The 23,395-nt window shown below is 41.0% G+C and overlaps 1 protein-coding gene across 6 annotated transcripts in view; it reads right to left on the reverse strand.

Moving 5' to 3' along the window:
* corin (corin, serine peptidase) overlaps positions 1–23,395 on the reverse strand; it is a 266,366-nt gene that overhangs the window by 230,189 nt on the left and 12,782 nt on the right. For 4 of the 6 annotated variants that reach the window (XM_072568751.1, XM_072568761.1, XM_072568743.1 and 1 more), the window contains exons 1-2: positions 22,346–22,680; positions 21,901–22,045 (exon numbers count right to left, since the gene is read on the reverse strand). In XM_072568751.1, coding sequence (XP_072424852.1) covers positions 21,901–22,045; positions 22,346–22,537 — 337 coding nt within the window. In that variant the 5' untranslated portion in view covers positions 22,538–22,680. Of the gene's footprint in view, positions 1–21,423; positions 21,810–21,900; positions 22,046–22,345; positions 22,681–23,395 lie in introns of those variants that run through there. The other 2 variants (XM_072568771.1, XM_072568788.1) reach the window with 2 other exon arrangements.

A 23,395-nucleotide genomic window follows, 5' to 3' on the forward strand; every position in this document is an offset into this window, starting at 1 on the left:
TGGCGGGACAGTTGGACTATCACTTCAGAGCCACCCCAGAAAAGGATGGAGCTAGAAATACAGTTCTATAGATGTGGGTTGATACCACCTAGCTTAAACCGTGTAGTTTGACTTAAAATTGGCCGTCAATAACAAGAACAATTGTCAGCATTATGCAGCTAGGTGGAAGTTAATTGGCTATGTAATGGTCCGTCACATCACCAGTGCTTTGTTGGTGCTGCTCCAAAAAGCGAAGATAGGCATAAAGGTATACAAAAAATTATCAATATAAATGCTACTCAACAAAACGTTCCAAGATTATGTCAAGTTCTTCTTAATGTCACAATCTTCAAATTAGAGTATTAATGGGAAAATTCATACACAAGGTAATTTAGTAAGTTACCACCAACACAAGAAATCATCCTCCCATGTGCTCCCATATTAAGCTTTAAAAGTTCTATATGTGGGCTGGAAGCATGCGCTGTTTGTTGTCACACTACGATTCTATACACACTGCCAAGGATAGTGTGATGTACAAAACTACAGCTAAAGCAAGTAAGCCTTCTGTGTCTCTCAGAAAATACTAAATTCATGCCTAAGGTTATGAAACTTTCAACAGACAATCTTGTTAAGGAGGGAATGTTAGTTCCAAATAAATATACAACTCCAATTAGTCATTGAGAGATTACAGGTACGTAACTCAGTACAAAGGGCATAGTGAAAAAGTTGAACTGAAGACACAGGTAGCCACTTAGAAGCACGCTATCATAGCGATTTCTGAAACGTAGCCTGAACGGCGATAGGATTGGCAGCTCAATCTTTCTGTTGCAAGATCTTCAGTCAAGTGGGGGTTAGGTGAAGGGGGGTATTTACATTCCAATATTGGTTAAAGAAATAATCCCATTTGTGAGCAGGAATGAAGGAAGCCATATACATTGAACTGATAATCAAGCTGATGGAAGTTTACTATTATACTCGGGCAATTTAATTGAGGGCTACATATTGGGATGCCTAGACAGAGTGGATAGGAAGCCATATTCAAAATAAGGCAAAAGCGAGGACTGCAGATGCTGGAAATCAGAGTCAAGATTAGACTGGTGCTGGAAAAGCACAGCCGGTCAGGCAGCATCCGAGAAGCAGGAAAATCGACGTTTTGGGCAAAAGTCCTGATGAAGGACTTTGACCTGATACGTTGATTTTCCTGCTCCTCTGATGCTGCCTGACTGGCTGTGCTTTTCCAGCACCACTCTAGTCCATATTCAAAACAAGTCGGGCGGGGCGGGTAGAGAAGGGGGGTTGTGCTTTGGGCAGCAGGTGGACCTAAATTCAAAATCCTCAAATCAGAATGGAAAAGCCCCCCACAGGGATGACCAATCAGAGAAAGAATAATTAGAATGGAAGAAAATAATGAGAATCCACTCCTATAGTCACAGGCTAGTTCTCTCCCATTGATTGTCTTTGACAGGTTTATGCCAGCAGCAAATGTGGGAGAGTCTATGATTGGAGGAGCGAGGTGAGGGATAGTAGTCAGTAAGGCTGGAGGAGGTGGGAGTGGAATAGGAAATGGGGCCCTGTAGGAAGACCAGAATGGAAATGGGAAGCAAAACCTGTACCCAGACAGGGAGGCTGGGGATTGTGGGAAAATTAGATTGCAAAGTGGAGAAATGAATTGCAAAGGGGGACAGAAAGTGAACATTGCTGGAAAGGTGCATGAAGAGTGACTACAAAGGGGTGAGAAAGAGGGAAGCAAGAAAGAGGGGACAAGAAAAAGAGGAACAAGGACTAGTATGGGGACTGAAGAGTTGGAAAGTGGAGTAAGCAGTAATAGGAGTGTGGGGCTGCAAAGCGGAATGAAGTGGGGGGGGTGTTCTGCAAATGGGAAATGGGGCTGTAAGGGGGCACAGAGGAAAACTCAATAAACTGGGAACAGGAAAACTAAAATCATGAATTCCTTGCAAGTTTATGTGAAGTCTCTAGATTAAAGCTGCTGGAGTTCAGGAGCTACTCTATGAGGAAAGTGTAGTGGATACAATTGTAATAAACATTGCAACAACTGCATATTTAAAAATTGATATCTTATTTCATAAAGATTCACATTTATGTGACAATATATTTAAAAGTGTTCTACAAACTATGAATTATTTGAGGAGAATGACCATTAGAGACAATCTCAGGTACCATTCAAGCAAGCCCTCTCTGAACTACCTCTAATGCAGTTACATCCTTTTTTACAATCTTGTCTGTTCTTTCTTCCCCTGATCCGGATTCCTAGCCTCCGGACTCAGCACAGACATGATGTGATGGCCTCCCGGCCTGGCGTTCTGGCCTTCCGTCCTGGCACAATGGACTCTCTGCCCACCGTGGTGATCTCTCAGTGGTCAGCGGGACAGTCTCTCGACCCAACATGGTGGTCTTTGGGTGGTACATGATGTGGCCTCAGCATGGACTCCTGGTCTCGAGGAAGTTCCTCAAAGTGCAGTCCCACCATAGCTAAGTACTTAAGAAAGAATTAAAATTAATTCTTCAGAATCTGAAAAAGGTTCACTGGACCCAAAACATGAATTCTGCTTATTCTCCATGATGCTGCCAAATCTGCTGAGTTTTTCCAGCAATTTTTGCTTTTGTTTCGGATTTCCAGCATCTGCAGTTCTTTTTTTTTGTTTAGAGGTACATTGATTACCAAGGGAATGAAAGCTTATTGGTACATGCAGGAATGTAGAATTGAGATTACAATCAGCCACAATCTTATTGAGTGGTGGAGCAAGTTCAAAGGGTTCAGTCACCTACCTTTCTTCCTTGCTCATATATCAGTGATTTGAAGGAGAGATTTCTCTCGTGAACCATGCACAAGAAAAGTGGTTGAAAAAAATTAGGAGATAGCAAGCAACGAAGTGATCAAATCTTGCCCCGTCAGTGATGAGACTTTGGGAAAGATGAAGACACAACAAATGAACTCAATATTACATTTTACATACAGGTTGTTATGCTATAACGCAACAGTTGTGTTCCTATGCAACTTGGCACGATGGAAAACCGCTATAGAAAATCATACCATAGAAGTTCACTAATAAAAAATTGCTACACCAATTCAGAAGAAAGTTTGCATTCACAATTCACAAATCGAGTTATAGCCAATTTGCATTGACAAAATATGCATAATAGCAGAATGACCTGTATAATTTTACATAATTAAAAACAACTTGATTTACACAGTGCCTTTAACATGGTAAAATATCCCAATATGCTTCACAGAAGAGTTATCAAACAAGATTTAACACTTAGCCACATAAGGAGATTTTAGATGATGTAGCCCAAAGCTTGGACAAAGGCTTTGAAGAGTGAGGAACAGGAGTGTGGTCGCGAGACAATGAGGTTTAGGGAGGTAATTCTGGAACTTAGGACTGACTCAACTAATGCATTGGTGAAGGGAAGAAAACTAGGTTGGGTAGTTTACCAAAATTATAGAAGTATAGAGTTCTTGGAGGATAATATAGTGATAAGATGAGACAAGGACGTAGTAGATTTTGAAAGCAAGGTTGAGAATCTTAAAATGGAGGTGCTGGCAGGCATTGAGTAGACAAACACTTGTAAGCTTAAAAATGTGTTCCTGGAAAAGCACAGCAGGTCAGGCAGCATCGAAGGAACAGGAGAATCAACGTTTCGGGCATAAGCCCTTCTTCAGGAATGAGGAGGGTGTGCCAAGCAGGCTAAGATAAAAGGTAGGGAGGAGGGACTTGGGGGAGGGGTATTGGGAATACGATAGGTGGAAGGAGGTTAAGGTGAGGATGATAGGTCGGAGAAGGGGTGGGGGCGGAGAGGTCGGGAAGATGATTGCAGGTCAAGAAGGAGGTGCTGAGTCTGAGGGTTGGGACTGAGAAAAGGTGGGGGGAGCACAATGTAATAGTTGAACATAGACTAATTGACATGTTCAATGTATTCATGATAGTGGCCAAAAAATGTTTTTTGAAAAAACAATTTTGTTTCTCCTACTTTTGGTCCTGACCTCAAACTGTACATAATTTTTATTATCTTAATCTACATGTAATAAAAGTAATTAAGTGCACACTGCATAGATTTTCTCACACATACAATTGGTTTATAGATACACAGAGCATTACTATCATAGATCCAATCAATAGAACTGAAGCAAGTATGTTCACTTTAGTTGCCTCAGTTTTGTGGTTGCAATGACATCAAGCAACATTGTAAATGACAATTAAAAAAAGTCTTCTGACTTATTTAATTGGAAATCTAAAATACTGTTGCTTAGAGACAGTAAAGGTGGAAAGAGACATGGAAAAAGAGTTGCACACAGACCCAAAGGAGGCATCTGGCAGAGCTTGGAGAGGGGGTGGCCAGTAACTATAACAGCACAATTCCTCAAATTAAGGTTTGGATTCAGAGTATTTAAACACAGACATACATATGCCTTTACATCTACATCTGTTTTTCAAATATGAAATTGATATTGATCTAACTACAGTTCAATAAAGCCAACAGGCTTTATGTTGAACTACATGGACAAAACAGTAAAATATTAAGTGGGAGGAATTGTGAACAAACTGGATAATATTACAAGACCACCGCAAGTATAACATTCTGGTCACAAAATGAAAAGGGAACACATTCATAAAGAACTTTTTGGATGTCTTAAATAATATTTCTTTTTGAAGTGCAATCTCTATTATAATGTAGAAAAATATGGAAGCTAATTTCACAGAATCAGAATTGTTACAGCATAGGAAGTGGTCATTCAGCTCATTGTGTCTGCACCAATTCTGCAAACAAGGTATTTAAACTCATGAGAACTCTGGACAGAGTAGATAAGGAGAACCTGTACCTACTCATGAAAGAATCTTGAGCAGGAGGACACAGAATTGAAGTAATTAGTAAAGGAAGCAAAAGCCAACCTGGAGATACCTTTTCACACAGAAAATAGTAAAGGCTTGAAATGCCATTCTCTTACTGCCATTCTCACACCTTCTCCCTAGAACCCTACACATTGTTGTTTGAAAGTGAATGATCTCATTCCCTTCTGCAAGCCTCGATTGAATCTGCCTCCACATACCCTCTGGGAACGCATTTCCAGCCTTTACTGTTTGCTGCCTAAAATGTCTTTCACCAGGTCGCTTTTGCTTATTTTACTATTTACTTCAATTCTTGCCCTCCTGTTCACGGTTCTTTCATAAGTGGGTACAGTTTCTCCTTATCTACTCTGTCCAGACTTCTCATGATTTAAAAATAAACAAATGTCATCAGTCTTTTCTTCAAGGAAAACCATCATAACTTCTTCCATTTATCTCCGTAGCTGAGGATCAATATCTCTGGAATTGTTCTCATGAACTATTTCTGTACCTCTCCAATGCTTTTACAATCTTCCAAAACTGCAGCATTCAGAATTGAATGCAATACTCCAGCTGAGACCAAGTTAGTGTATCATACAAGTTCAGCATTTCATGTACTTTATGCTTTTATTAATAAAACCTAGGATACATATTATTTTTACCTTATTAACTACCATTTTCACCTGTTCCACCACCTTCAATGAATAATGCACACATATAATTAGTTACCTCCACCCTTGCACCCATTTAGATTGCATTCTTTATTTTTTACTGTCTCCATATGTTTTTCCCACAAAGTAAGCACTTCATATACTTACATTGGTTCACCTGTCAATATCCCGAACACATTTTGTCCTCTTCACAGGTCACAATGCTTCCAAATTCTCATCATCTGCAAACTCTGAAACTATGCATTGTACACCAAGGTCTAAGTTATTAATATAAATCAGGAAAAGCAAAAGGTTCAAATACAGACTTCCACAATAGGCATTCCACAACAAACTTTCCAAAAAAGTATCACTATTTTCTGTTTACTGCCATTCAGCATCATCCACTCAGTATAAAGTATTGTCTGAAAGATCATACCTCAAACAATGGAGTACTAAAGTAGTGCATATGTACTTGATTCTTTGAAGCGTAACTTGGAACCACATTGTAATGACTTCTTTTTAACTTTTCTCTGTAATCTCCCGCATGTCATCAAGCCTTCTAAAAACCTCAAGACTCTGCAACTGGATCCCCAGCTTTCTGAGCCACAAACCGCAATCAGTGAAGACAGATCACTGCCCTTCCTCCTCCTCATTAGCCCTCAAAACTGCATACCCCCAAAGATGTGTCCTCAGCCCCTTACTGGACTCCCTGTACACCCACGTGGAGCCAAATTCTGAATGAACGCCATTACAGGTTTGCTGACGACATCAGTGTGGTCGGATGGATATCTGACAACAACAGGACAGAACACAGAAAGGAGATAGAGGGCTTGGTGACATGGTGCAGTGAGAATAACCTCTTTCTCAATGTCAGCAAAACTAAAGAAATGATCATTGACTTCAGAAAGAAATGAGGAGGAGAACACCCCCCCATCTACATCAAAGAAGCGAAGGTTGAGAGGGTGGAGAGAGTGATGATAACCAACCTGTCCTGGACTTCCCACATTGATGCGATGGTCAAGAAGGCACAACATCTCTACTTCCTCAGCTGGTTTAGGATATTCAGTATGCCCATAAGGATCCTCACCAACCTTTACAGACAGAAAGCATACCAGCTAGGTGTATAATACCTTGGTTCAGCAACTGCTCTACCCAGGACCATAAGAAACTACAGAAAGTTGGGTGCACAGTCCAGACCATCGTGGAAGCCAACTTCCCATCCAAGGACTCCATTTACACTTCTCGATGCTACAGAAAGGCTGCCAATATCCCGCCCTAGCAATGCTCTCCTACATCCTCTTCTGTCAAGCAGAAGATACAGAAGTTTGAACACATGGCACCAGCAGGTTCAGGAACAGCTTTTTCCCTGCTATTATGAGACTGATGAATGGTCTTTCTAACTTCAACTAATGTTGATTGTGTTAATATTGATCTTGCTTTGTACACCTTGTTTGCAGTGTAACCTGTGCGTCTTATTCTGTCCAACAATCCTATGATCTGTATGTCCTTGGTTACTATGATCTGCCTCTACTGCTGGCAAACAAAGCTGTTCACTGTACTTAGGTAAATGTGACAATAAATCAAATCAACATCAAATATCTGCACTCCATCAATTCTGGAGTCTTGGGCATTCCAGGTTTTATTTGCTTCATCGTTGTAAGGACCTTGATGCTGGAATTCTCTCCTAAACATCTTCACATTTAAGTCCTCCCGAAGGATCTATTCTTGGCACCACCTAGCCATCCCCCTACCCCAACTGATTTCTCACCTAGACGCTGCTCATCAGCAAAATCAGCCAAGCCATAGTTTTCAGAAATAGACAACATTGAGTTCTATCTCACCACCACCTATCTCAATTCCTTCACTTCAGCTAAGTGATCAAGCTGCTTGTTCAATACCCTGGACTGGATCTGTACAAATTTCTTTCAATTAAACATCAGGAAGACTGAAACTGTTTTTGAACCCCATTCAGAACACAGTTCCCAGATACTCACTCCGTCCCTCTCCTCAGCAATGGTATGATTAGGCCAGTCTGTTCACAATCATGTCGTCAGGTTTGACCCTGAGATGAACTTCCAGCCATACATTTCTGCCATCATTAGAATGGCCTATTTCCACCATCATAACATCACTTGACATTGCCTCCATCTCAGCTCATCTGATGCTGAGACTTTCATTCATACTTTTGATCCCTACAGACACAACTACTCCAGTGGACTCCCAGCAGGTTTCCCATATTCTATCCCCCACTCCCCACTGCTGATGAAAGTTTTAGATCATCTCAAATCTCAGCTGCCCATGTCTTAACTCACAGCCAGTCCTGCTCTCTATCTCTCCTAAAGCATGTCAAAGTTCCTGCCGCACCCAGGTCAGGTGGCACTTGAATGGTTAGCAGATAAAGTAATAGGAGGGGAAAGAACTCCACATAGGTACCCTGTCACCCTTTACTTACACGTGGAGAGGCCTTGATACTGATCCAGCTCCCTCAGAGCAAGATCTCATAGTGAACAGAACCCACTGTGCTTTTCCAACTCCACACTCTCGACTCTGACACTCCTGTTTATATCTGTCAGGGGCTCCCTGATTGAACCACATTAACAGCCCCAATCAGGGAACTCAAGTTCAATGAGGTCCACCAGGCTGACCTCATCACAATCACTACATCCCTCTCCCTCTGAGTCAGAGGACATAGGCTGGTTCTATTTCTTGTCCTTCATCCTGGGGTTCCTCCAACTATGCCTCGGATATGGGTAGCGTATAACATAGAGTAGTTCACCTCTTTCATGCAGAAGAAATTCATTCTCTTCTTCAGGCAGCAAGGTGTCAAAGGGGCGAGATCCACTGTGTCCATCTCAGATTCTGAGGTCTCTTCAGTGCTTGATAAAGAGGGAGAACCTATGGATTCCACCAGCCTTTCCGACTGCTCTGAGGAGCCAGACATGTTTCCCTCCCAAGTTTGCAGCTTTCATATGGTCCACGTGTTTGTTCAGGCCAGTCGCACCTACCCGAACTTTACACGGCACTGTACTTGACCTCACGTCGACCATGCCTCTTAACCTTGCAGGGCCATTCCTCTGTTTCCTAACTCACCCCGAATTAAACTGTCTCACTTAGCGGAGTCTTGTGTCCGGCACTGGTGTTTCTGATGCTGTTTTACTCTCCACCCTCCCCAGGTCTGGGAAGATCAGAATTAATCCGGTTAAACCTATTAGCAACTGCGGTAGAGCTATCCCTGTGGTTGCATGACGGTTGGTCCGATAATCAAATAGGAACTGGGAGAGTTTGGTCTCGAGTGAAGCTGTAGGTTATTTCCTTAAGCCTGCCTTCAAAGTTTGGACTGCCTCTTTTTGTAAGACCTTTGGTTGATGGATGGTATAGAGCTGTCCTTACATGTTGAATGCCATTAGACTTTAGGAAATACTCACATTCCCTGCTGGTAAATGATGGCCCATTATCCATGACCAATACTGGGAGCCCCTGTATTGCAAAAGGTGCATGCAATGTTTCTGTTGGCGTGCTACATTTGATGAATGAACTCTATGCATGTCCAATCCATTTTGAGTGGGCATCCACAAAGCCTAAAAATATTGAGCCTATAATATGACCTGCATAGCTTACATGCAACCAAGTCTGGCGTTTACCCCACCATTTGCAAAAATGTAGGAGGCTGCTGGTGTTAATTTTTGCCCTTGTGGGCACTCTGGCCACTGTGCAACAACATGGCTATTTCTGCATCCAATCCTAGCCACCAGACTTAACATCTTGCCAACAACTTCATTTTGGAAACCCCTGGACGACTCTGGCAGAGTTCAGCCTGTATCTGGGATACCTTTGCTCGGGACAATCACTCTTGCTCGCCATAATAAGATGCCGTCGCCCACTGTGATGTAATCTCTCCAGGTCCAAAAAAGGTTTCAATTCCGGTTGCGACAGCCCTTAAATAAATCCATCAATTATTGAAGGGTTTTAATATCTGGTGACTCAGGAGAAGTTAGGCACCTTATAACCGAAAGATGCAGGTCCAAAGCTGTCAGGAGAATTACTCGTTGCTTTGCACCTGCCCCAATATCATTTGCCTGGAAACAATATCACATTCTTTCCACATACTGGGCCTAGCCTTCAACAGGAAGATCAAGTGGGTCAAGCTTTCCAAATAGCAGCATGATGCCTGAAATGTTTATCTCAAGATGAATGTTGTAAGCAAATTTCTTCAGGAGCGTATTTTTTTGTCATGTCACCACTAAAATAACTCCATAAAGACAGAAGTTCTGTTACCAAGTCACCCTTTATTTACATATGGAAAGTCCTTGACTCTGGTCCAGCTCCCTCAAGCCAGTTCTGAGTGCACACGATGACTGACATTCCTATTCTTTTTCTCCCCACAGTTGTCACTGAACTAATTGCACAGAGGCCAGTATCCCTTCACCAACTCACCTTTATTTACTTGTGCACAGTACACAGGGACACTCCTGTTCTTTTTTTTTAGGATGTTTGACACTCCTATGTTTTTTTTTCTTTCTTTTAACCCCCACACTACCGCCTAACTGCAGTAGTGCTTATTTTTTCCCCAGCACCCATGGTGTGTGTGTGCAGGTGTGAGACACAGTGAGAGACACACGGTGCATGAATCTTTATTCAATTTCCACCACCAGGAAGAAAGGAAACACCCGAGTGGCCAGTGACAAGCAGTGCCCTTCACATCAAAGGGCAATGCTGTGTGAGCAAACAGTGAAGGGGAGGACAGGGATTCAAACAGTGAAGGGGAGGGCAGGGATTAAACCAAAATAGAGTTGGAGGGGGAAATAATGCACTCCTCTCCCTGAACAACTCCAGGGTGATACTCCTGTTCTTATCTGTCAGTCAGGACTACCCGATTGTGGGACTGTTAATCTGGTTTAATGAAATACATTCTATGAAATCCATCTGGCTGATCTCATTTTAATTACTACAGAAAGTTCTGTGCACCCTTTACAAAGTGTTGACTTTGCCTCTGCACATTCTCAATTAAGCTCTCGATGTCTTTAGTGTCTTCTTGCATAAACATTGTTCATATGGTCAGTCACAAATGTTACATCAAGACCAGAAAAGTCAACTGCCTTACGACAGTCTCAACTCCACGGGTCACAATTAAATCTAATTGCTCTACCCGGCTCTCAATTTCACCAATCGTATGGTTTCTCTGTAACAAACGTAAAAAGATCCCTCCATCAGATTTCATTAATAAACACATTATTTATTATCATAAACAAAATGTACTCACTTCACAGAATCACAGAAGTGCTCTCATGCAGAAGGTGGCCATTTGGTCCATTCTGTTTGTACTGGCTCTAAGCATTTTAGTCTCCTGTTTTTAACCCCATAACCCTTCAGATAGTTTCGTTTTAAATGATCGCTTGACACCCTTTTTAATGCCCAAATTTAACTTGTCTCCACTACCCTTCAAGGAAGTACATTCCAGATTCAGTAACTACTTGCTTTGTGAAAAAGATTTCTCACCTCGCATTTGCTTCTTTTACCCTGACTCTCCCTCCTCCTCCTTTGGCCCATCTTATAACTGCAGACAGCAACTGTCTGGCAGGAATACCACCTGATGGGAAGAGTTTCCTGACCCTGACCACTTAGCAATACAGCTTATTTCTAGGCGCTGGTAGATTACACATAGTCAATCACCCATTTGATTCCTTCTAGTCAATGGAGACGGGACAAATACTCACAATATCTGAATGACTGATGTTTCCTTGCTCACCACCAGCTAGAGGTTAGCTTACATCTTGTAAGGGCAGACACTTTTGTTTTTGCAAAGCAATCTGCATCACTAGGCAGCAATAGCCTGGTAGTCTTCATAACCATTATCTTTGAGACTTATCTTTTGCCCTGTTCATTAGCAATTGTTTACATTTGTATGTATAGAAAGGGGTTCAAAGCTGTGTCAGCTAAATTTATTATTAGTTTCAAACTTCACAAAAGGCAAATAGCAAAATAATGGTCCCAACTTTTAACAGAGATGAAGTGGGAAGGGGAGGGAGTGCCGTTGCTGTAAACAGAGGAATCAATAATTCTCTTAGCTCTCTGAGCCATCTACACTCTGCTAATTCTGGTCTAAAATGCATCTCCAATTTTAAATCATCCCACAATTGGTAGGCGTGCTATTAGATATCCAGGCACCAACTCTGGAATACACTCCCTACACCTCCCACCTCTTTACCTTGCTTTCTGCTTCCTCCTTGAAGGGTTGGGATACCTGGTCGGCATGGACGGGTTGGACTGAAGGGTCTGTTTCCATGCTGTACATCTCTGACTCTATCTCTTTGACCAAACTTCTGATCATGTGACCAAATTTGCCTTATTTGCCACAGAACCATACTGTTTTATAATGCTATTCTGCAGTGTCGGAGATGCACTGTGTCAAGAGCACTAAATAAATGCAAATAATTGTTGTTAAGTAATTTCTTAACATCAACCATTTCAGTGATACCCTATACAGCATTTGGAATGTTTTATTATCTTAAAGGTATCGTTAAAATGCAAATATGTTGTTATTTGTGAGATTATGATCATTCCATCAGACCTAATACAAACTGAAACACTAGAGGAAGTGCACATAAGAACCTGAGAGTGGATGATTATTGCCAAACATCTGATTTACAAATAGTCAGAAACTGTTGGAAAAACTCAGCAGGACTGGCAGGATCTGTGGAGAGAAAGCAGAGGTAATGTGCTGGGTATATTGACCTTTCTTCTACATTGAGTTTTCCAGAAACTTCTGATTTTGTTTCCGATTTCCAGCATCAGCGTTCTTTTTTTTTGTTTAATGGTTATTGATTTACGAGGATAGATTGCAAAACATTAGCATTTTCATACTGGAGGGGAGATATTCAAGAGATGGTTTTATACTAGTACATAAAAGCAGCTTCAGAGCCGGAAAACAAAAATTTGGAATTTTATTTAAACATTAAACCGCAATGACATGACAAGGGTGCAACAGTTTCAAACTACTAAAAGAAATTTAGGAGCGATACGAGGGAGGTCTTCACACAGAGCAATCAGAACTTGAAAAAGACTTTGAGGTTGACATTTCTGGAATGTTTTGAGAAACAATTGGCAGGGCTAGGGAGACATTAAAATCTTTCTAGATGCCTTAATTAAGACAAGTCACATAACCTTCATCATCTATAAATACCTTACTAACTTGCAAATAAAACCAAGACTCCTTCCAACACCAGTACATTAATCTGCATAAACAAGAAGCATTTATAGAAAAGGAAAATCATTCTTATAGAAGATTCCAGACATTTTGCAGCAAATAAAAAGTAAGTAATGCCAATTAAATGGAATCAAAAACAGATAGCAGGCAAACGTTTTCCAAGATTGGTAAAGCAGACTCTTATATTGAAGGTATCTTGAGACACGATTCTGACATCAGTTTCGCAATATTTTTCGATCTAAAAAATATTAACGTTCTTCTCCAAGGAGTTGGGTGTTTTTGCAAAAATGACAGCGCGATAAGTGATTGGTTCTGGCTCTCCTTGGCTTCCTGTTTTTTATATCATAAATGAAAATAGCACAAAAACAGTCTCACAGTAACAGACTTTTACTGTCAGATGGTTCCAAAAATTACTTAACTCATGGGGCTCATTTTTGGAGTCTAGATTGTTAGTGGCCATACTCAACCATTTGGGTTTCCCAAATTAGAAACTTGGGTTCGCATTTCTCGATGATGTGGCAATCTCTGGGATAACATTTTTAATTTATGTTACAAACAGATGAAGCTCCATATTGGCAGTGCAGATTCATAAATTTAGCCTTAGTATTATCAAGTCTAGTGTGTTGTTCACTACAGGTCATATGATCCAAATCTTGGACCAGTGACTTCAAGCATTTGCGTCAATGCACAAAACAAGCAGAAAGAATTTCTGGCAGGAGTAAATGTAGACTTGATATGATTTAAGTGAGGTATACCCGTGATTATACAAATAACCAATCAAAAACAATAGAAAGTTAACAAAGAAATCATTTGGATACGACATAGCACTTGGATACAACCACAGTTCTGATTATACTCACATGGTTTCCATAAATGAAAACACTAATAGTCCCTTGAAATAGCTAGCACATCAGATCAGAGTAAACAACAAAACTCCACTCTTCAAATTATCCACTACACAAGTCATGTAATTAAGATAATTCAAAGCGTCAAATACCAAATTCCTAAATGAGATGCGTCAACAGATGTTTTTCTTGAACCAGGACTATAATAGAACATACTAGGAGAAAGTGAGGACTGCAGATGCTGGAGTACCAGAGTTGAAAAATGTGGTGCTGGAAAAACGCAGCAGGCCAGGCAGCATCCGAGGGGCAGGAGAATCGACGTTTCGGGCATAAACCTTCATTCTTCATTCCTGATGAAGGGCTTACGCCCGAAACATCGATTCTCCTGCCCCTCGGATGCTGCCTGGCCTGCTGTGATTTTCCAGCACCACATTTTTCAACTATAATAGAACATAGAACTGTACAGCACATGAAGGGACCCTTCAGCCCACAATGTTGTGTCAAACATGATGCCAAATTAAACTAATCCCTTCTGCCTGCCCTTGGTCCATATCCGTCCATTCCTTGCATATTCACATGCTTATCTAAAAGTTCCTTAAATGCCCCTGTCATATGTGCCTCCACCACCACCCCTAGCAACATGTGCAAGATTCCTACCACTGGGGTGTACAAAGTTAAAAATCATACAACACCAGGTTACAGCCCAACAGGTTTATTTGGAAGCACTAGCTTTCAGAGCTCTGCTCCTTCATCAGGTGGCTGTGGAGTATAAGATCGTAGGACAAGAATTTGGAGCAAAAGTTTGCAGTGTGATGCAGCTGAAATGATAAATTGAAAAAGACCTGGATTGTTTGTTCAGTCTCTCATCTTTTAGAATGACCATGTTCTTTCATATATACATCCCAGAACTTTTTTTAAAGTTACATTTTCAAGTGAATTTTAACAATAGGTGCCATATCAGCTCAGGTAATGCATTGAACATGTGCGTTGAAGTCTGTCTGTGCCCCAATGTTCAGACTGATTCTATTTCTTAAAAAGGGATTTACAGAACCTTCCATGGATTCATGCAGTTTTTTAGCAAAATAAAATGTAATTCTGCAAGTGCAAATTCAGCCCACAAACTTGTGTGTGCGAGCGAGAGTGTAAAGGGGTATAAGTCTGTGAGAGGGTGTGTATATGGGTGTGAATGTAGAGGGTGTGTATGTGTGAATGTTTGAGAGAGAGAGATTGTGTATGAGGCAACATCCTGGTAAACCTCTTCTGCACCCTTTCCAAGATCTCCACATCCTTCCTGTAAAGTGGTGACCAGAACTGAACTACTTGTGGCCTAATCAAAGTCTTATAAAACTATGACCTGACATCCTGACTCTTGTACTCAATTCTCTGACCAATAAAGGCAAACGGGCCGTATGCCTCCTTTAAACACTCTATTTGCTTGTGTGGCCACTTTCAGGAAGTTATGGGGTTTAAACCCAAGATCCCTCTGCACATCAGCGTTGTTCAGGGTCCTGCCATGAAATGTATAATTTTCCTTAATATATGATCTCCCAAAGTGCAGCACCTCACACTTACCCAGATTAAACCCCATCTGCCATTTCTTTGTCCATATCTGCAACTGATCTACATCCCACTGTGTCCTTTGACAACCTTCTATACTATCCACAACTCCACTGATCTTTGTATCATCTGCAAACTTACTAACCCACAAATCTACATTTTCATCCAAGTCATCTATACATATCACAAACAGCAGAGGTATGGATCCCTGTGGAACACCACTAGTCACAGACCTCCAGCCAAACAAACAACCTTCCATGGGCAAGCCAATTCTGAATCCATGCAGCCACGTCACTATAGATCCCATGGATCTTAATCTTCAGGATGAGCCTACCATGAGAAACCTTGTCGAAAGCCTTGCTAAAATCTATGAAGACAACATCCACTACTCTACCCTCATTGATCACCTTCTCAAAAAATTCAAATCAATTAATAAGACATGACCTGCCCTGCACAAAGCCACACTGACTGTCCCTAATTAGGCCATGCTTTTTCTAATGTGTATAAATCGTATCCCTAAGAATTCTCTCCAATAACTTTCCAACCACCGACGTGAGACTCATGGGTCTATAGTTTTCAGGATAATCCCTGTTTCCCTTCTTGAATAGAGGAACAACATTAGGAAGTCCTCCAGAACCTCTCCAGTGGCTAGTGGGAATACAAAGATCTTGGTCAAGGCCCCAGCAATCTCCTCTCTTGCCTCTCTCAATAGCGTGGGATAGATACCATTGGGTCCTCGGGTCTTACCTTAATACTCTTCAAGAGGCACAACACTACTACTTTCTTGATTTCAACTCATCTCACTACCCTCCGTATCCTTCTCGTGTGAATACTGACACAAAGTATTCATTTAGGATCTCACCCACATCCTCTGCCTCCATGCACAAGTTCCCTCCTTTATCCTTGAGTGATCATATCTTCTCCCGAGTTATCCTCTTGTTTTTAATGTATGTATGGAATGGCTTGGGATTCTCTTTAACCCTACTTGCCAAGGTCAGTTCAAGGCCCCTTCTTGCTCTCCTAATTCCCAGCTTGAGTTCTTCCATGTCTGATTTTAGTTTCCTGAATCTTACATATGTTTTTTCTTCTTTTTGACCAAATACACAATGTCTCTCATTATACAAGGGTGCCTTACCTTGCCATCCTTGTCCTTCCTCTTTACTGGAACATGCAAATTCTGAATTCTCATCAGAAAGTCTTTGAACAACTCTCACATGTCAAAATTTGGAGTTGCTGGTATTGGACTGGGGTGTACAAAGTCAAAAATCACAACACCTGGCTATAGTCCAACAGGTTTACTTGGAAGCAGTAGCTTTCAGAGCACTGCTCCTTCATCAGATGGTTGTTGAGTAGAAGATCATAAGACACAGAATTTATAGGAAACTTTTACAGTGTGATGTAACAAATTATATATTGAAAAAGACCTGGATTATTTGTTAAATCTCTCATCTTTTAAAGTGACCATGTTCAAATGTGGACTTGCCTGATAACAGCTCCTCCCAATGAACAATCCCTAGTTTCTCATTTGGACTCCCTAGCTTCTGTTTAATATCAACGTAATTTGCCCTCCCCCAATTTAGTACCTGACTTATCTTTCTTCATAGCCAGCTTAAAACTCAATCTTTACATTTCACATTTTCATAAACATTCTGAATTTAAATAATGCAGCATTATATTTTTGAATTAGTACATTTATCAGAAAATGCATGAAGTTTAGTTTTTATGTTCAAGATAATAAGACCATGAGACCATTATATATAGGAGCAGAACTGGACCATTCAGCCCATCGAGTCTGTTCCGCTATTCAGTCGTGGCTGACAGGTTTCCCAATCCCATTATTCTACCTTCTCCTTGTAACCCTTGATCGCCTTACTAGTCAAGAACCTACCTATCTCTGCCTTATATACACTCAATGACTTGGTTTTCATAGCCCTCCATGGCATTGAGTTCCATAGCTTCACCACTCTCTGGCTGAAGACATTCCTCCTCAGCTCAGTTCTAAGAGGTAATTCCTTCACTCCGAGTCTGTACCCCTGGGTCCTAGTGTCTCCTGTTAGTAGAAACATCTTCACCATGTCCACTCTATCCAGGCCTCTCAGTATCCTTAAGTTTCAATCAGATCTTTCCCATCCATCTAAACTCCATCAAGTACAGACCCAGAGTCCTCAACTGCTCCTCATATAACAAGCCCTTCATCACTAGGATAATTCTTGTAAAGTTCCTCTGGATCCCCTCCAACATTAGTGCAACTTTCCTTAGCAATGGGGCCCAAAACCGCTCACGTATTCCAAAGACAGTCTGACCACAGCCTTATACTGCATCAGTAGAATCCCAAATGATGCCCATGCCAAAGTAACAATGCTCTCAGTTCCTTCATCCAGATCGTTTATGTATAATGTGAGTAGTTGTGGTCCCAATACGGACCTTTGCAGAATTCCACTATTCACTGGCAACCATCCTGAAAAAGACCCCTTTATCCCTACACTCCACTTCCTGCCAGCCAGCCAATCCTCTAGCTGTGCTGGTACCTTGCCCCAACACCATGGGTTCCTATCTTATTTAGACAACTCCCATGCAGCACCTTTTCAAAGGCCTTCTGGAAATTCAAATATATCATGTTAACTGGTTCTTCTTTGTCTAAGTTGCTCATTACCTCCTCAAAAGAATTCTAACAGACTTTTCAGGTATGATCTTTGCTTGACAAAGCCATACTGACTCAGCCCTATTTTATCTTCCATTTCCAAGTACACCACAATCTCATCCTTAATAATAGACTCTAAAATCTTACGAATGACTGAGGACAGACTAACCAACCTGTAATTTCCCACCTTCTACTTCCCTCCCTTCTTAAATAGGGGCATTATAACAGCCATTTCATATTCATCCTTGAGTCCAGTCATTCCTGAAAGATCACCACCAATGCCTCTACAATCTTCACAGTTCTCTCCTTCAGAATTCTGCGGTGTAGTCCATGTGGTCTAGGTGATTAATCTACCTTCTGGATTTTCGTTTCCCTAGCACCTTCTCCCTCATGATGGCCATTACACTTACCTCTGCTTCCTGACTCTCTTGAAGTTTTGGTATGTTGTTGGCATCTTTCACTGTGAAAACTGATGCAAAGTACCTGTTCAGTTCCTCCCCTTTTTCTTTGATCCCAATTACTACTTCTCCAGCCTCATTTTACAGAGGTCCAATGTCTCATACCTTTTATGTATCTAAAATAAAACTTGCAAATTTATTTTCAATTACTAGCTAGCTTTCTTTCGTATTTAGGTGAATTGTTCAGGTGAATTGGCCACACTAAATTGCCCGTAGTGTTAGGTGAAGAGGTAAATGTAGGGGAAGGGGAATGGGAATGGGTCTAGGTGGGTTGCGCTTCGGCAGGTCGGTGTGGACTTGTTGGGCCGAAGGGCCTGTTTCCACACTGTTAGTAATCTAATCTAGTCTAATCTAATCTATTCTATATTTCATCTTCTTCCTCCCTTATTGCTTTTTAGTTATCCTCTGCTTTGTTTTAAAGGCTTCTCAATCCTCTGGCTTCTCCCTAATCTTCCACCATATTGTATCCTTGTTCTTTTGCTATTACACTATTCCTGATTTCTCCTGTCAGCCATGGTTGCCTCGTCCTCCCTTTAATATGTTTCTTCTTCCTCGGGATGAGTTTCTGCTGTACCTCCCTAATTACCCACAAAACTCCTGCCATTGCTGCTCCACCATCTTCCCTGCTTGGCTTCGCTTCCAATCAGCTCTGGCCAGTTCCTCCCTCATGGCTCTTGACTCAATTTTATGCTGTTACATCTGACTCTCCCTCTCAAACTACAGGGTGAAATTATATCTATATTCTATTATGAGCACTACCCCTTTGGGGTTCTTTCACTTTAAGCTCCCTAAAGAAGTCTGCCTCATACACAGCGCCAAATTCAGAATTGCCTGTTCCTAAAGACTACCACAAACTGCACCCCAAAAAATTCTTAGGCATTCCACAAATTCCTTTTCTTGGGATCCGTTATCAATCTGACTTTCTCAATCCACCTGCGTACTGACATCCCTCATAACTATGTATTAGTGTCTTTCTTACATGCCTTTTCTATCTCCTGATTTATTTTCTTCCCCACATCCTGACTACAGCTAGAAGGCCTATACATAGCTCCCATTATGGTCTTTTCTCCTTTCCTCAACCCCATCTACATGGAATCTACACCTTCTTGCCATCAATTTAATTTAGTTTCTTACTAACAAGGCAACCCTAGCCCCTCGGCCTATCCTTCCAAAATAGTATGTGCATCTTTGGACATTTAGTTTCCAGCCCTGATCCACTTGAAAGCCCATGTCTGTGAACCCTCCAATTTCAGTATGTGCTAAAAGCTAATTTACTTTCTTTTGTATACTGTGTGTATTTAAGTACAATACCCTCAGCCTTGCATTGATGATCACCCTTGTGCCGGGCCACAATAATTTACAGTACCTATTAATAACTTTGATGAGAAAAGAGTATACTATCACCCTAGTTTGCAGATTACACAAAAATAGGTGGGAGGACAAGATGACACAAAGAGTCTACAGACGAATATAGGTAGGTCAAGTCAAGACAAAAACCTAGTAGATGAAATGAAATGTGGGAAAATGTGAATTTATGTCAAAAAGAATCAAAAAGGCAAAAAGAATCAAAAAGCTAAACATTATTTAAATAGAGAAAGACTGCAGAAAGCTGCAGCAGAGAGGATTTTGTGGGTCACTGCACATAAATCACTAAGTTAACATCCATGTTCAGTGGGTAATAGGGAAGGCAAATTAAATGTTGGTCATTGTTTCAAAATGAATCGAATATAAACAAGGGAAGTCTTGCTAAAACTATTCAAGGTACTAGGGAGACCACACCTAGAATATTATGAACAGTTTGAATCCCCTTCTCTCAGGAAATACTTACTGGCATTGGTGACAGTTCAGAAAAGGTTCTTGAGTTTGATTCTAGGCAGAGAGAGATTTTCTGAGGAAGTGAGGTTGAGTAGACTGGGCTTGTATTTTTCTAAACAGTGAATGAGAGGAGACTTTGTTGAAACATAAAAGATCTTTAGAGAGGTTGATAAGGTAAATGCAGACAGGTTGTTTTCCTCTGTGGAAGAGTCTTGGACCAGACGGTAAGTAAGGAATCATGCATTTAAGACAGTGATGAGGAGGAATTTCTTCTCTGGGGTAGTGACTGTGGAATTTTTTATTGCAAAGGGCTGACAAGGTTGGGACACTCAAGGCAAAGAAAGTCAGAATATTTCAACAGTAAGGAAAACAAGGGTTATGGGGTAAGAGCAAGAAAGACAGTCGACAATCCTCAAGTCAACCATGATCTCCTTCAATGATTAAACAGATTTGACGGACCAAATGGCCTACATCTGCTTCTACTTATTATAGTAGGAGGAAGGCTGGGAGTAACTTGGGATTTGTTCTTGTACTATTATACATTTGCCAGAAGTTGTACTATTATACATTTGCACAGCAAAAGAAGTTGTAATATGCATCTTGGTTACATTATTTAGTTCATGTAAAAGCATATTTTCTTTAGTTCAATGTATTAGATGCCTATGATGTAGTGTTTGATTTATGTTGATCACAATTTGACATGAAAGCCCTAAAATGTAAAATCTTGTCCTTGTTTTGTTTCTATTGCTTACTTGGAAATTTGTCTCTTTTTCAAAATTGTAGGCTTCTATGTGAATATACATTAATACTATGTTGAAATCACAAACAATTTGACAACTATTCCATTGTATGCTTATTTTCTTTATTTTTGAATTGTATATTAATCCCAAAAAATATAGCACATCCTTCTCAAGTCAAGGCGCTTTTGTGATTTTGGCCAGGAATTTTAACCACACAAACAGAAGTGGAGTTAAGTATTGGCATCACTTAAGATTGCAAAACATCATCAAACAGGTGTCATTTAATGCACAACTTCTGTTTCCTTCTAGTATTTCATATTACCATCATATCTTAAAGAGAAGCTCAATTTTCCTATTAAATAAGAAATCTCATGATCAAAACACTTACAACTCAAAATATGAATATTTCTGACCTTCACCATCAGTTATTGGATTCTTGTATTCATGAAGTTAAAAGTTACACATCATCCTAACCTGTTCTCCTTACTGACCTCTGCAGTTTGTTCACTGAGATACACTAATAGGTATTTTTAACATGAAAATTCTGAGAATCAAGACAGAAGTATCCTATATGACAATATACAACATAGTATTTTAAAAACTATGGCTATGAATTCCTATTGGTGCAGGCAAAAAAAACAGATTTATTGCTTGAAGCTCAGAACCAACACAGGCATTCACTTTACTCACCTGATTTCCCACTCTGCCACAATTCATAGCTTTAATGTTTGGGAGCACTCTCCATCTTGAACAGCCATGTCAGGCTTCATATATAACTGCCAAGTCACTATCACAGTAACTCCATGCACAGAACTTCCAATAAGTCTGGAAGCTATCGTTCTGGATTGAAACGCTAACTTTGATACCATTTTGGGTGCAAGCACCCAGTATCGCTTCAGCCCCGCAAAACCCTGCGACCTCGATTAACTAGAATGTAGAGACCCTACACTCTAGTTAACCGTGAATGTAATTTTAAAAAAATACTAAAAATATCAAAACTAAAGCAAATAACGGTCATTTTGTTTTCTAAAACGACCTTGGTTAATGTTTTTCATAACTATGAGGCGATGGGTATGTGCCTCAATACTGGAAAGCAAATCAAACACACTTAAAATCCCCCACACACGGAGAAGATACAAGCGCCGAGTAATATTGAAATCACCTTACCTACAAATGCCAAGAGGATTACCAGGACACAGATGAAAGCGCTGACACATGGAATAAGTATTAACAGCAGGAGGCGGAGGTGCTTGACTGATCCCAGCTTTTGAGGACAAACATCCCCCATGTTGTCTTCATCTGTCCCCAACACCTGCTCCAGTTAGAAAGAAGAAAAGCATTAGGACATTCAGAAACCCTCAGTGCAATTCACTCCATAAGCACCAAGCTCGGAGTAAAGGAAAATAAAACCTGCAAAGTGCGACTGAGATTCCGCGTGAGCTGGAATTAACTATACAATTTTCAGTGATCCGCACTTGTAGAGCTATTTCCAATCAATACTAGAGCTAAGTAAACAATATCTAAACAAATTAGGTGTTAACATTTTAAATTGACAACTGTTTGATTAATTGTAGCTCAACAGTACGGAACTGGAACAGAAACGTGCCAATACCGTGCAACATCTGTAAGAGGAGATGGAGTTTGGGACGTGTGTTTGAGTGGAGTAGAGGTGAGAATGGGGTCTGCGGGAGGGGATGTAGACAGTGGCAGTAAATACTGGGTGAAACGCTGCACTATTCCAACGGTGTTCCACTGTGTCCCAATGACCCTCTTTGTTAGAGCCCAGTCTGTTCAAAAACTTCATCGGACCCGCTTCCCTCCATAGTCAAAGCGACCACGTCCAAATAATTAACGGGCTTCAAGACGCTGAACTGCCAGTGACCAAGGTGAAGGGTCGATCCACTTAATTGATACAGGGCCATGGTTTGTGACAAGAACTGGCTTCTGCACGATTCCCAAAACTAACTCTCAGTGGCAGGCAGCCGCTAGTAAAGCAGCAAGTGGCAGCTTCCGCGGGGTCCTAACGCCATAAGCACAATGAAGAAAACTATCCAACTCCAATTGAAACTGTCCAACCTCCACTGAAAAAAAATGGGACCCGTTTTCAGAAATTCAACTTGGTTTCGCCGTTCAATAGAACACCATGCCTTCTCGTTCACTGTCCCTCCGAATTCTGACAGCAAATTGTGATTCTGGATTAGTGGTGCTGGAAGAGCACAGCAGTTCAGGCAGCATCCGAGGAGCAGCGAAATCGACGTTTCGGGCAAAAGCCCAAATTGTGATACCGATTATATTGATATCATTTAACGTATTCACCTACAGCTACTACTGATATAACTTGTGTCAAACATGTATATCTTTACAGTGCATGTGTTAAGGCTTAAGTATAACAACATTCGCCAGAGTGATAGCATCTTTTTTGACCAGGGACCAGGGACCAGGGACCGAGTTCCTGTTACTCATTCTCCACCAAAGACCAGTACAGCACAGGGACAGGCCCCTCTCCACCACGCCTACACTAACTCACCATGCCATTCTAAACTTAACAACGGGTTTCCTTCTCCCTGGTCCATATCCCTCTATTCCCTGCCTATCCATGTATCTGTCAAGATGTCTCTTAAATGTTGCTATTGTATCTACAAACTCCTACAAACTTCTACAA

This window comes from Chiloscyllium punctatum, chromosome 1 (genome assembly GCF_047496795.1).
Source record: "Chiloscyllium punctatum isolate Juve2018m chromosome 1, sChiPun1.3, whole genome shotgun sequence".
Lineage (NCBI taxonomy): Eukaryota > Metazoa > Chordata > Chondrichthyes > Orectolobiformes > Hemiscylliidae > Chiloscyllium > Chiloscyllium punctatum.